This window comes from Olea europaea, chromosome 14 (assembly GCF_002742605.1).
Source record: "Olea europaea var. sylvestris chromosome 14, O_europaea_v1, whole genome shotgun sequence".
NCBI lineage: Eukaryota > Viridiplantae > Streptophyta > Magnoliopsida > Lamiales > Oleaceae > Olea > Olea europaea.
The window spans coordinates 4796207-4809261 of record NC_036250.1 but is presented as its reverse complement, the minus strand read 5'-3'; the positions used below and the strand labels follow the sequence as shown (position 1 = coordinate 4809261).

Sequence of the window (13055 nt, the reverse complement as noted above, 5' to 3'; positions counted from 1 at the left end):
TAGAGATATTCAAGATATCAAAAGAGAAGGTAGCTCTTCACAGAGCCAAACTCAATCTAAACTTTCTATTGAAAGGATAGATCCAAAAGATATTGTCAAGATATGCCATGAAGCAAAATTTCTCAGAAAAGATAACCATGAAGAAGTAACATTCTTTATTGTTATTTTTAATATTCTTTCAGACTGGTATTTGGAAATTGGAAAGTGGATGAAGACTCTCCACTATTCAAAGTACAACAAGATAAATTTTTATCCAGGAGTACCAACCAATTGGGTTCGAAATTGCTTTGAGATAGGAAATATACTCTGTATATATCCTAGCAAAGATCTCAAAGAGATAGCTCAACTTCCAACCAACATCAGGAAAGTTGTTAAAAGATATACTGAAGTTGTTAAAACAACAAATATATATATCAGATTTCATTCAGCAACCATAGAGTGGGATCCTATTCTTGAATATATGCATCCATCTTTCCATATGATCAAGATGGGAATTACAAATCAACATTTTTTACCAACCAATCAAAAGGTTGTTAAAAATGGATATCAAGATATTCTAAATATGATGCCCTACAGACGAGCAAAAGGGTATAAAGAGATATTTGAACATGTAACTCAGATAATTACTGAGAAAGAAAAAATATGGGTTTATCCATCTGAAGATCATATTATCTATTCCAATGCAAGGATGGATACCAAAGAAGAAGATATTTGTTATCTCGATCATTTATTATCTGCAATTATATCCAACCAAGTGCACGGATCAGAGGATATGGCTAAAGAACTATGCAAACTACTTTGGAATTACAGTGATCACCATTGTGAATACTGTGTAGTTGAAGATATGAGTCAAGCATTCCTTAATGATGAAGAATTCCCTGCAAAATTCTTTAATTCAAAAATGGAAAGTGATGGTGACTAAAGTAGCCATTTATCACTACTTTAATAAAGAAATTTATTAAAGAAAAACTATGGCTACTAGAAGACAGAAGATAATACAAGGAAAGTCTCTATAATTGTAACTACTCCCTACCAATGGTTACAAGTGGCAAACAAACTTAAAAGATAAGGCATCTAATTTCAAAAAAAGAGGTCCACCCAACAAGAAGACAATGAAGAATTCGGTGGAGATAAGATGGCCTAGCCACCCAACAAAGAAAGGTGGAAAACACCTGTCCAAGATAAGATTCTGAAATCTCCAATAAAAAGGGGCATGAAGGAAGGAGGAAGATATCTCGAAATAGCTGATCTCTTAAACAGATCTAAGAGAAATCTTTTATAACCTGTATACACCACTTGTATTCAGAAAAATACTAGATAGCCTGAAGATAGGAAAGCGTGTAATAAGGTAATCACTTATGGAGTTCTAAACTTCATAAGGTGAGTACCAAAGGTATGTAAATATAGTTTGTAAGCATGTACAATTTCAGTTCATGAATATTAAAGTAAAGTTTGTTATGTTCAACAACGTTTTTATAAAAGGATTTTTTTAAGTTTCTCATGATTCCTCGGCAGTACAGATAGAGATTTTAAAAGATTTTCAAAACATTGATTTTGAATGGATATTAGTCATGCCAAAGTACCCATCTTTGATGAATGGTTTAGGGGAAAAAGGCAGACTTCTAACAAAATTGTAGCACCTTGCGTGTGAGTTATCTTTTAAAATTTCATTCTAAGTAGGAACTTGATTATGAAAAGAGTTTGGATAGAGGTGAAAACAGAGACTCTGAATACTGTGAGATAGTGTCTGTGGAAACACGGCTAGTTCTCTAGAATGAGAAATGCAACTTTAATTGAAAAGCCTTTTGCGGAAGCAGTTGTAGACCCTAATGATTTCAAAAAATATTTTAAATATTTACTTGATTCAGAAGATTGATTAAGTACATGCAAAGCATCTATAAGAGCATACTGGAGGGAAAGGATAGAGGTGAAAACAGAGACTCTGAATACTGTGAGATAGTGTCTGTGGAAACACGGCTAGTTCTCTAGAATGAGAAATGCAACTTTAATTGAAAAGCCTTTTGCGGAAGCAGTTGTAGACCCTAATGATTTCAAAAAATATTTTAAATATTTACTTGATTCAGAAGATTGATTAAGTACATGCAAAGCATCTATAAGAGCATACTGGAGGGAACGCCTGTTTATTTCCACTTGATTACTGTAAGTTATTTACTTATTTTTACATGCCTATGCTTTAATTACTTTCATGAACAATTCACAAGCATCCACTACCACTACTAATGATGATAATAATCTTATTTTATTTTTAGATGAAAAAGATGTTTCATTCTTACTTAAATTAGATAAAAAATCTGATAATATATTTCCTATTGGTAAAGAAAAAATTGAAGAAATATATAAAGATATAGATTATAATTGTAGAAATAATATAGGATTTGATTCTGTAGAAACTAGTAGAGAAATAAGAAAATTAGAAGATATCATAACTAAACATATAAATATACAAGAAGAAATCTCAGAAGAAAGAGTTAACAAAATCAAATGTAAAACTAACCTATGAAACTTTTATATACATTTTGAAGAAATTGGACAAAGACCCAAAAAAAGCTTCAAAATTTTTCAAATGATTTGTTGAGAAAAATGGGTTTGAACCCAATTCTTCTATATATAGCTTGATGTTAAGAATTTATGCTGAGAAGGATTTAACAACGAAACTTTAGGACACATCTATAATTTTAGGGCTGGTTGGTGTTGGGCCATTGCTGACAAGAGGCAAATTTAGGTTCAAGCAGGGAACAATTTTGTGTAACGGCTTCATCTGAAAAAACAGCTATGCTGCCAACCCTTTAGCAGTATGGTTTTTGCAAATCTGGGTTTGATATCACCTAATTTTTTTGACAAAAAGCATGAATTTTTCCAACAAAGTTCGAACCTTTTTGTCGGCATCGATTACACATTTGGAAATATCTTCAATTTGCAATTTTTGTCTTGTTGATGCTTTATTTCCAACACCCACGTGTTTCCACCCACGATGAGGAGAGCAGAGGACGAGGATAATGGGTGAATGTTGTAAGAAATGAGAGAAATTTCTGCAAGAAGAAAGGGCTTCAATAGGAAAGATGATCCGTTTGGCGTTAGGGATGAATGGGCTATATTTTGTAGGACAATATTACCCTTCCTTTTTTAAAAGAAAGTTGCATACATGGGTTCATTTAATGGAATAATTGATAGGAAATGGACCAAATGAAAATTTACGCAACAAAAGGTGTAAATAAGGACGAAAATGTCAAAAAATAAAAAATATGAACGTCTTACACAATCATAATGAAATATAAGAATGTTTTGCACTAATTACCCTTCTGAAAATATATATTTTGGTCACAAGTGCTGGATTTAGAAGAGGAAATATGATACAACAATCCTATATGTTAACAAGTTTAGCTGTGTTTCAAATCAACTTAAATAAGATACAATGAAGAAAAACAAATGAAATGTGAATATATTGTCATTTATGTTTAAGATTAGCTTTTCGAATAGTGAAATATGTTCTTATAGCATAAGTTGACCTCCAAATTTTGATAGGACATGCTTACACGCAATGCACGCATTAAACGTTCAAGACTGAAACATCTCCAAACAAAGGTAGGGAGGCTTTGATCATGCGACTTTCAATGCTCAAGTCTAAAAGGGGATAATGAAGTATATTCGATGCTAGAACACAAAAGGAAAAGAAAAAAGAGGTTTATATTTTTAGAGTAAGAATACTGAAATTCTGAATATTTATAGGCAAAGATATGAACTGGAGGTGCCTTATATGTTTGACACATGGCCTCATCCAAAAGATTCACATGGTTAGCACAAAAAATGTTACATCCTAGCTATTAGGCACATTGTACTAGACAAGAAAGAAGAGACTTGACTTCCAATGATCTTTGTAGATATATCACATCAATCACATTGTACATGGTTCAAAGTGTCAAGTTACATCGGTCCTCTGGCACTAGGCTTTGGAGTTCACCGTCTCGAAGTTCATAGGCCCATCTAATATGGCCAAGTTTTGGGCCCCTACTTATTGTCTCGGATAAAGAAATTGATAACTCCGCTCAGAGTTATATTACCTCAGTGGTTATCGTCTTTGGAAGATTGAACAATCTTCTCAACATCTCAGAAGATAGTAGTTTATGAGGCGATGAAATGAATCCTTGCCTCGGAGATGCTTTTTGATGAGGTGATAGTATATGCTCTCTTCACCTCAGAGATAAGAGATAGTGATGCAACAGGCCCCTATTTTAGTGCCTTGAGAATGCTTAGGCGGCAACAATGCTGGAAAATATGTAACAACATATTCAATACATTAAATTGAAGAATAAGATTAGAAAAGAGTATACGTACAATGTTAACATAGATTTTGATATGTCATTATTTTTTATTTATAATAATGCTACAGTAACATAATGGTTGATATAATGCCACATGACATCTCATCATTAGACTATTTTCGACACAGTCAACATCCTCATTAAATCATCTACTACCAACTGAAATTATGTCACTGTATCTGTTACAATTTTTCTGTCAAAGTAACAAAATCCTATTTTTTAAAGTAAAAAACTTACAAAAACCATGGATAAGCAGTAGTTGGGCAATTGAGTCATACCATTTCCACTGACAATAAATTAATTACTTTTGACGGGTAGAAAACCATACAAAAACCATCAATGGGTGTAATACATTAATTTTTTTTTAAAAAAGGAGAAAAGTCAAACATGCCAAAAAAAAAAATTAAAAAAAAAAAAAAAAAAAAAAATAAAAAAATAGAAATTTTTTGCCAACGTGTTAAAATAAAGTTATTCTACCATTAGGCTTGATTTCTTTAAAGTTAAAGGCGGCAATACTAATATCGTGACAGTTTATCAACCGGGTTGATTTTGGCGTACATAGCTCTGTGAGTGAAAAAATATAAATATTTTTAAAATATTTATAAATTAAATATATTGTCAAAGTAAGTGCAATTATATGCAATTATGTGTTCGATTATATAATTATTATGAAAATCTCTTTTATTATAATACGTGTGGAAATTCAAAGATTATTTGTGGTACATTTATGACTTGGTATGTGAGACATATGTAATATTGAGATCGGTCAGAAAAGTAACCATGATTATATATTTTTTCTAGTTCACTGAGGGGCCTTGGCCGTGTTCCATACTACATTGAGTGGTCTTGGACCGTGGATGAAGGGGTCTCGATCGTGTACATATAGTTCACTAAGGGGTTTTGACCGTGTTCTAAAATTGATTATGAGAGGTATTTGAGATCGACTTTCGTTCACGGAGGGGACCAAAGGCCTGTGGCGAAAGTTTTTAGCCCGAGGAGCGGATTACAGATTTTAGTCAAAGGGTACATTTTTTGTGAGTTTTTCAGTATATTTGATGTAATGAGATTATAACATGATTACCAGCTTATATTCATATCGTAACTTGAGAAGATATTTTACCACGTTATGTGAATGTCCAACGTTTTGACTATAATTATATGATGTTATCTTGCGAGTTATTCAATGATATGAACTCAACTTTCGATCAAAATGTAAAATTGAAAAGGTGTAATTATTTTCGAACTTCTTCACTCATTGAGCTATCAACTCACATATTTCGCGTAATTTTTCCTACAGGTAGCAATTGACTCATTTCAATTGGAAGTGCCTAATGATTTCAGAATGAGAGACACACGACATGTTGAATGTTATAGTTCATATTGATGAAGCACGAAGTAAATAATTTGAGCACATCGCATCATATTTTACATAAGCATTTGATTTTGACGCATTTTTTTGAAGTAACTCATAGTCAGTATTGATGATAGATCTGACATCTAATCAACATCTATTATCGGTGCACGTCATATTTCGGGTCTACTAGGGTGATTCGGGATGAGTCGTGTCAATGGGGTATATACAAGACTACACTAGTTCAAGCTTTAAGTTTAGCCAACTGAATTAGTTACATGATTTGATTCCTCAAGCCACTTTAGTTTAAAAACTAAACTCCAAAAAAAAAAGAAAAAAAAAAGGAAAAGAAAAGAAAAGAAAATGAAAAATGTGTGCATCGCTTTTGCCTAAGATTCAAGTGCTTTGTAGATTACCACAAAGCAAGGTAGAATGGCCCTTGGATTAAACACATACAATTCCTCTAGTTTCGAGAAAATTCCAGCACATTCAGCTAAAGAATCATAAGAGTGAGCGTGCGACATGCCGACTCCATCTTCTTCAAATGTTGCACTATGTGCCACTTGCTTGACTCTTCCAGCTATGACACGACACACAAGCATTGCCCTTTGCACATCTCCGTTATCAAGGCAATCATGGGCTCTTCCACTACTGGCAGTTGTGTGGACCCCACTCACTTTGTTTTCTTGGAAGCCATGTCTAATGATAGTGCATACTCCGCAACTTGGGAAGGATCCGCACAAGCTAGTTGAGCCACATGCACCGAGTGAGCACACGAGTGTGGCACAGTGAAACCTTAGCAACTCATTCCCATCTGCAGCACACCGAGGGTTTTTCTTGGCATTGCTAGTGGCACATATCTTAACTGCATCTCTGTATTCCTCAAATTGTTGGATTGTGAGTTGAGTATTGTGGACTTTTAATATTCGCTCAATGTTGCAAATTGCGCTGTCCTTCTTGAGCCAGCTTGATTTGAAGATAATCTCCACTATGTTGCGGCTTGAATCATCTTGACCCATCTCAGAAACTACAAAAGATTACAAGAAAAAGATAATGTAGATATACAATAAAATATTAAACAGTGGAAAACGCTACTCTTACAAACAAAATGTATACTAATTTTGCAATTATTCATTGTATTTCAATAATCTACTTAAATTCATGAATTTAAAACCATCTAGGCAAATCATTAGCTTGCACAAACAAATTCGAACTTTTAATTTTCCCTAAAAAAATGTAAGGAGCAGAAATAGTTCGATTTTTTTTATAAATTATCATGTAACACTCATGAAAACAAGCATCATGATGAATGATTATGCAACTATAATAAAAACTCGAAGAACCAACTTGCTAATATAGAGAGCCAAATCGCTAATGAGGTAATATGTAGGAGACATAACTTACCAGTAAGCAATATGTTGGGAACCGCATATGCTCATTACTGAAGCAATACATTATGAACCAACAGTGAAATTTTGCATAAATTTCGATTATTAGTTACCATACACTTCAGGTGAATAAAGGGTGACTAAAATTTGGAACATGAAGATGATCCATAGAAATTATAAGGACGGACGATTCAGAGTTCTATTGTTGCATATAAACGAAAATTTGATGCTACTAAACGTGCATAACCCTTTTTATTTGGACAGACAATAAAATAACATGTGTGTCCTACCACAACTAGAATGCTAAAACATGTGGCACAAAAAGTCAAAAAAACATTGGCCTTGTGATTTTTTTTGGTTTTTAGGGGAGTTGAATAGTTGGAAATTCTAATGTATAGCCAATAGCATATATAATCATTGAAGAATTTGGGCTATAAATGAAAAATGACAGCAAAAGTGATTTCTAAAACGAACCTGCGTGATTAATGGCTTGATGATGTTCCAAGCTATCAATTTTCGGAAAGACCTCTCCACATTCAGAGCAAGCACATATAATTGTTCTTGGAAATGGATACCTGTAAAAAATAAAAATATTAAGCGAGATGGTTCAGTACTATCTGAGGTCGGAATAATTTTCTATATCTAAATTTCTCAGGAAGTCCATGACATCTCCGCTTTCTTTTCTGAAATGGCTTTCTCGATACGAAAGAGGGGTACCTGGTATGATCAACAATCGCGTGACACTCATAACACCCAGAAAGCTTACTGAAATGCATGCCTTTTGAGGAGCCTGCTGTATATGTCGAACCACCCCCACCCCCACTACTTGATCTAACTGAACTGGAAATGGACGTTGAAGAAGAAGAAGAAGACGATGACCAGTTACTACTTTTCTTGCTCAAAAGCCTCGTTTCTTGCCCCAGGGAATTATCCGATCTGTGACAGACCCTTGTGTTGCCATGAACAACATCTCCAGATGGACAGATAGAGCTGCAGGAAGAGCCCAGCAGAGTTGCACTGTTATTCTTTGAAGGATCATGAATTTTTGAATCTTGGATCTGTTTGCAGGTGAGTAAGTTCTTGATTTGGTCCCATGAAGACGAAGACGGCCTCTGTTTGTTCTTCCGCTTGGACAGTTGTTTCTTGGCCGGCTCCGGTGGGAAACTGAAGACTGCCATGAGAAGTAGAAGTGATAGAAAATGGAAGAGAAGTGCAATTACACTATAACTCCTCTTTGTCATGGAAGAGATGCTCTAGAAATTTGACAGGGATCTCTTTAAAGAAGAGGGATCCAATAAGAGTAGAAAAGATGTAAGGTAGGCAGGGAGTTCTTCACTGTATTAATTTGTTTCATTTTTATTTCCAATGGCTTGAGTAAATTATATTAACCCCATGATACGTTTGTCTTATGGAGCAACTGTACATGATTTTTAGTTAGTAGAATAATGTGAATCTGATAAAAAAATAAATAAAAAGTATTCTTTAATGTATTTAATAAGTTAGAGTGATGTATATATATATATTGATTTTTTTGATAATTTTTTTTTTTTTTAGCCCTTGTTTGATTTAGATAAAAAACCGTATTTTAGTCGATTTTGATAAAAGTTTATGGAACACGTGATTTAAAAATTGTGAAATTCTTGAAAAATATGTTGTTAAGAATTTAATTATTGACTTTAAATTAAATTTTAATCAAGTTTTATAGCTGAATCAAACAAAAACTTAAAATCGTGTAATTAATTAGCCTATGCAAAACTTGACTAGAATAATGCTATTTAATCTCACTGATGTGGTATTAAACAATAGATCGCATTAGCCACATAGACTTGATAATCGGGTTAAATAACATTACTCATTTAGGGCTTGTTTGAGCCACATTATTTTCAAAAAATTATATTCTTCAATAATGATTTGACATCATTTTAACCACACATTCTTCAATAAAATAATATTATATGTAAATGTAAAACTTTTTCTTATTTTTTAACCATACATTTTCCATTAATTTGACATGAATAATACATTTTTTTCTGAAATGTGGCTCAAACATGGACTTAACTGTGGTATAATGACATGGCCAAATGAGAATTCATCAAGTGGTCAAGACTCCTCGTGTGCTTTGGGCCCAAAATTAGATTGGAATAATTAAACCAAGCACGTGAAGAATTAGGACGGGTAAGTTTGGTGTTTTAATACAAGTAACAAGCATCACTATTTTCTCACTTGGAATTATTATTTTGTTTTATCTCCTTCCTTTCCCCCCCGGATAAAAGGGGGGAACATGAGTAAGCTTAGGGGTGGATCCTGGTCGATTCGATTCGGTTTTAAAGAGAATCGAACCGAACCAAAATTTTCGGATATCTAGTAAATAGAATCGTCGGGTCCAAATATAATTATGGAACCGTTTGGGTTCGGTTCGGTTCAGTACTATAATTAAATTTTTTAACATTTATAACAACATTATGCCCCTGTTTGATCTCCATTAAATTAAATTACGTTATATTTCATTTTTTTCTCTCCTATTTTCAACCACACAATCTTCTATAAAATAATATTACACGTAAATCGAAAATTTTTCATTCTTTTTCAACCACTCATTTTTCTAAAAATTACTATTCCCCCCATTTTCATTTTCAGGTAATGGGCATCAAACATGGGCTATATAAATACAACTAATGATACATTCAATGGTTTTGGAATGTTAGAGACTAGTAAACTACCTTGTTCAAATGATCGCTACGATCAAAGTTTCGATCGACGGAGGTCACAGTGTTGGCCAACAATTATATAGGTTTTGGAATATTAGAAAGGCTGCGAGAGTGAGTGCGAGAGTCGAGACAACGTTATGCACTTTAGTGTAGGTGTTTAGGGTTATTTAGTAGATTTGATCTTGTTTGGCTAAGAAATGAAACAATAAAATGGTAATTGGGCCAAAAATTAAAAAATTAGAAATGAAACAAATTATTGGGTCAAAAATTTAGATTTAGAAATCGTTAATTTGTTTAGAAAAGATTAAAATTAGAATAATCTGATTTACTCAATATTAAAAAAATTTAGAAAAATTCGATTCTTATTCGATTTTTCGGCTCTTGTTCTAGAACCGAAAATCAAATTGTACCGGTCGGTTCTCAATTCAGATACCTATTCGGGTATTTAATTTGACAAGATCCGTCGGGTTCGGTTCGGTCGGTTCGATTCGGGAGATTTGCCCAACCTTAGCTAAGATGGTGTTCTTTGTCTTGTCAATGACCCTTGCTATTTGGAAATTTGCTAATTATATCTATCTTCGTGAAAGATTATTAGTAGTTTGTTAGGAATTTTTCAAATAGAATAAATGTGAAAATCACGGAATGTTTATCTAATATTTGCCTCGATAGTACTTCTAATTTTCTAAAAATATTTTCCAGACGAAGAATATGTACTCTACTTAAGAGATTGATTTCTACGAATGTTATACTTGGATAAATAGGAGGATTACATGGAAAATTAGGAGCATGTTTGGTAAATATTAAAATCTAATTTTAATCTAAGTCAAATTCAAACAATCAGTATTAATTGCATTTTTCATGGGTCCCACAAATTTTTTAACCACACATTTCCAAAACTTCTATCACAATCTATATATATATATATATATATATATATATATAATGAATTTTTAGGCCAAATGATGACTAGGCAAGAGACCAAGTAGTCAAACCAGCTTGTGGCTTTGCTACGAAGCCCAAATCCAAGCCCAACCCAGTTCAAAAAAAAGTGGAAATTACATTATAACATGTATTTAAATATTGCAATTCAAATCCACTCCCCCCACCCCAAATAATTGGTCTCACAAACCACCATCGGAAGCTATCGCCGGAGATGATGCCACCGAAGCCGTCACTACAAGTGCCGTCGATGACGTCCCACCTTTTCTCCTTCTCTCTACTGCAACCGAGAGAACCACTGCGCATGTGGAATCAACGACAATGATGATAGACCCATCACTCGTCTTCTCTTCTCCTTAACATCTCTTCTCTGTCAACAGTAGCGGCGCCATCCTTGGAAGAGAATCTCCGACGGAGCGATATCGCCATTGGAAGAGAACTTCACGAGTAGTGGCATCTAGCGCTGCGCGTAGTGGTGATAACGATGTCGCAAGCGAGCTGTGCCTTGCCCTTCGTCTTACACACCAAAAATCGTTGGTGGTTGTGGTGGGTTCAGATCTAGTTGGTGGTGGTGATAGTATGTGGTTGGATACTATGGTGGTGGGCGTGTGGGTTGTGGGTGCGATGTGTTGACAACGTGGTGGTGGCGCTGTCGATGTATAGTGGTGTTTGACCAGTTTGTTATGGTGCAGATGTGGTGTGTGGTGGGTTGGTGGGTTCTGATCTGGTTAGTGATGATAATGTTGGTGGCCATGGTGGTGTTGCTGCTATTGTTGGTGGCAGCAGCGAAATGGGATGAAGAGTGTTTTGTGACCGACTATTTGGTCAATTTGTAGTATTGGTGGTGGATAGGAATTGAGGTTGGGTTGGGATCAGGATTGGGTGTTTGTGATCAATTATTTGGTTCTATATGACTAACTATTAAAATGTGAGGCTTAAAACTCGATAATTTGTTACTAAAAAAATAATTTGTGATTAGAAAAGTTGAAAATATGTGATCGATAGATAAATTGTGACCTATAATTTTTTGGATATGTGAAATAAACCGTGACCTATAAATTTTTTGATTTGTGACTTCGAAATAATGTGTGACTAATTAATTTGATAATATATGACCAATAAATAAGCTGTGATCTATAATTATGTATATGTGACCAATAATTGTATAATTTTAATCTTATTATATTTAATTAATAAATATCTTTAATTAATTAGTTAATACCTAATTTCTCCATTTTTATACTTAAAACCTCATTTTTTGAATTGTCCGTAATACATGGTATGTGAAATTTTCCCTTCAAAAAATACGTGACATGTCCAATTCGGGTAATATCAAATTGAAATAAAAGGAAATTAAAATCCACCCAGGGTTCATGTTTGCCGCTAAAACCTTCATGCAGGCAAATTCAATCCAATTATCTACAAAACTTTTCAAAAACTGATTACTATCCTCAGTAAAAGAAGGATTCTTTGATATCAGAAATGTCATTAAAAAAATCTGAAGATCAAAACCCTAGAATCACCTGGCCGAGGAAATAGTGGCCAATAGCCGGCTGACCTGGCCATTTTTTCAAAGAGGCCTTTGACCAATTAAAAAAAAAAGAAAAAAAGCAAAAAGGTTTAAAATATTGAAAATCAAGAGAAATCCAAATTTACCCTTACTATTTAAAGAAGAAATAGAAGATAGTAAGGAAAGAGAAAAAAATACTGTAGCACTGATAAAAAAAGGAAAATAGACGATCCATATTTAATGTTTTTATGTTGATATTTGGAAGAAGAAAAAAACATGATTTTGTATACATGTGTTGATTTTTGGAAAAATGCATGATTTTTGGGTAAGGATAATAGCTTGGGAGGAGGAAAATGGAGTGGAGATCGTCGAAAATGGAGTTTTCCGACGATCTCCACAAAGGAGACGGTTAGCCCAACTGATTGGGCCGTTTAGGCATGCCCAGACGACCCAAACTCACCTAGACGCCCTAGTTGACTAGGCCATCTGGGCCATCTGGGCGCCAGTTGACTGGGTCGTCTGGGCCAGTCAACTGTGCCCAGACGACCCAGTCAACTGGATCGCCTGGGCGCCCAGACGGCCCAGTTGTCTGGGCCGACAGTTTTTTAGGCCCCGAAATTTTTATTTTTTAAAATTACTTATTTATTTATTTTCTTTAATTTTTGAAATTAACTATTTATTTTAATTGCTTATATTGTGTTGTCTAATATTTAATTATTATTTGAATTGTTTAATTTTAATGTATATTATGTATTTAAAATTATTTCTTTGAAATGCTTAATATAAATGTTTTATTATTTATCTAAATATTTATTATTT

General features: G+C 33.9%; 1 protein-coding gene across 1 annotated transcript; it reads right to left on the bottom strand.

Annotated features, from left to right (window-relative positions):
* Positions 1–5883: 5883 nt before the first annotated feature.
* On the bottom strand, positions 5884–8407 carry LOC111408869. Its single transcript, XM_023038685.1, has 3 exons — positions 7797–8407; positions 7554–7654; positions 5884–6718 (listed from the first exon to the last, which is right to left on the bottom strand). Exons 1-3 carry the CDS (start codon positions 8318–8320, stop codon positions 6081–6083), a joined length of 1263 nt encoding a protein of 420 aa, XP_022894453.1. The 5' UTR covers positions 8321–8407; the 3' UTR covers positions 5884–6080.
* Between the last annotated feature and the right edge of the window lie 4648 nt (positions 8408–13055).

Bases quoted from the DNA above. Each gene is read 5' to 3' on its own strand.
- LOC111408869 (XM_023038685.1), bottom strand. From the start codon at position 8,320: ATGACAAAGAGGAGTTATAGTGTAATTGCACTTCTCTTCCATTTTCTA. The intron at 7,655-7,796 runs GTACCCCTCTTT...TATTTTTTACAG, and splicing joins GCGATTGTTGATCATACCAG to GTATCCATTTCCAAGAACAA. The intron at 6,719-7,553 runs GTTCGTTTTAGA...AATCTTTTGTAG, and splicing joins TCAAGCCATTAATCACGCAG to TTTCTGAGATGGGTCAAGAT.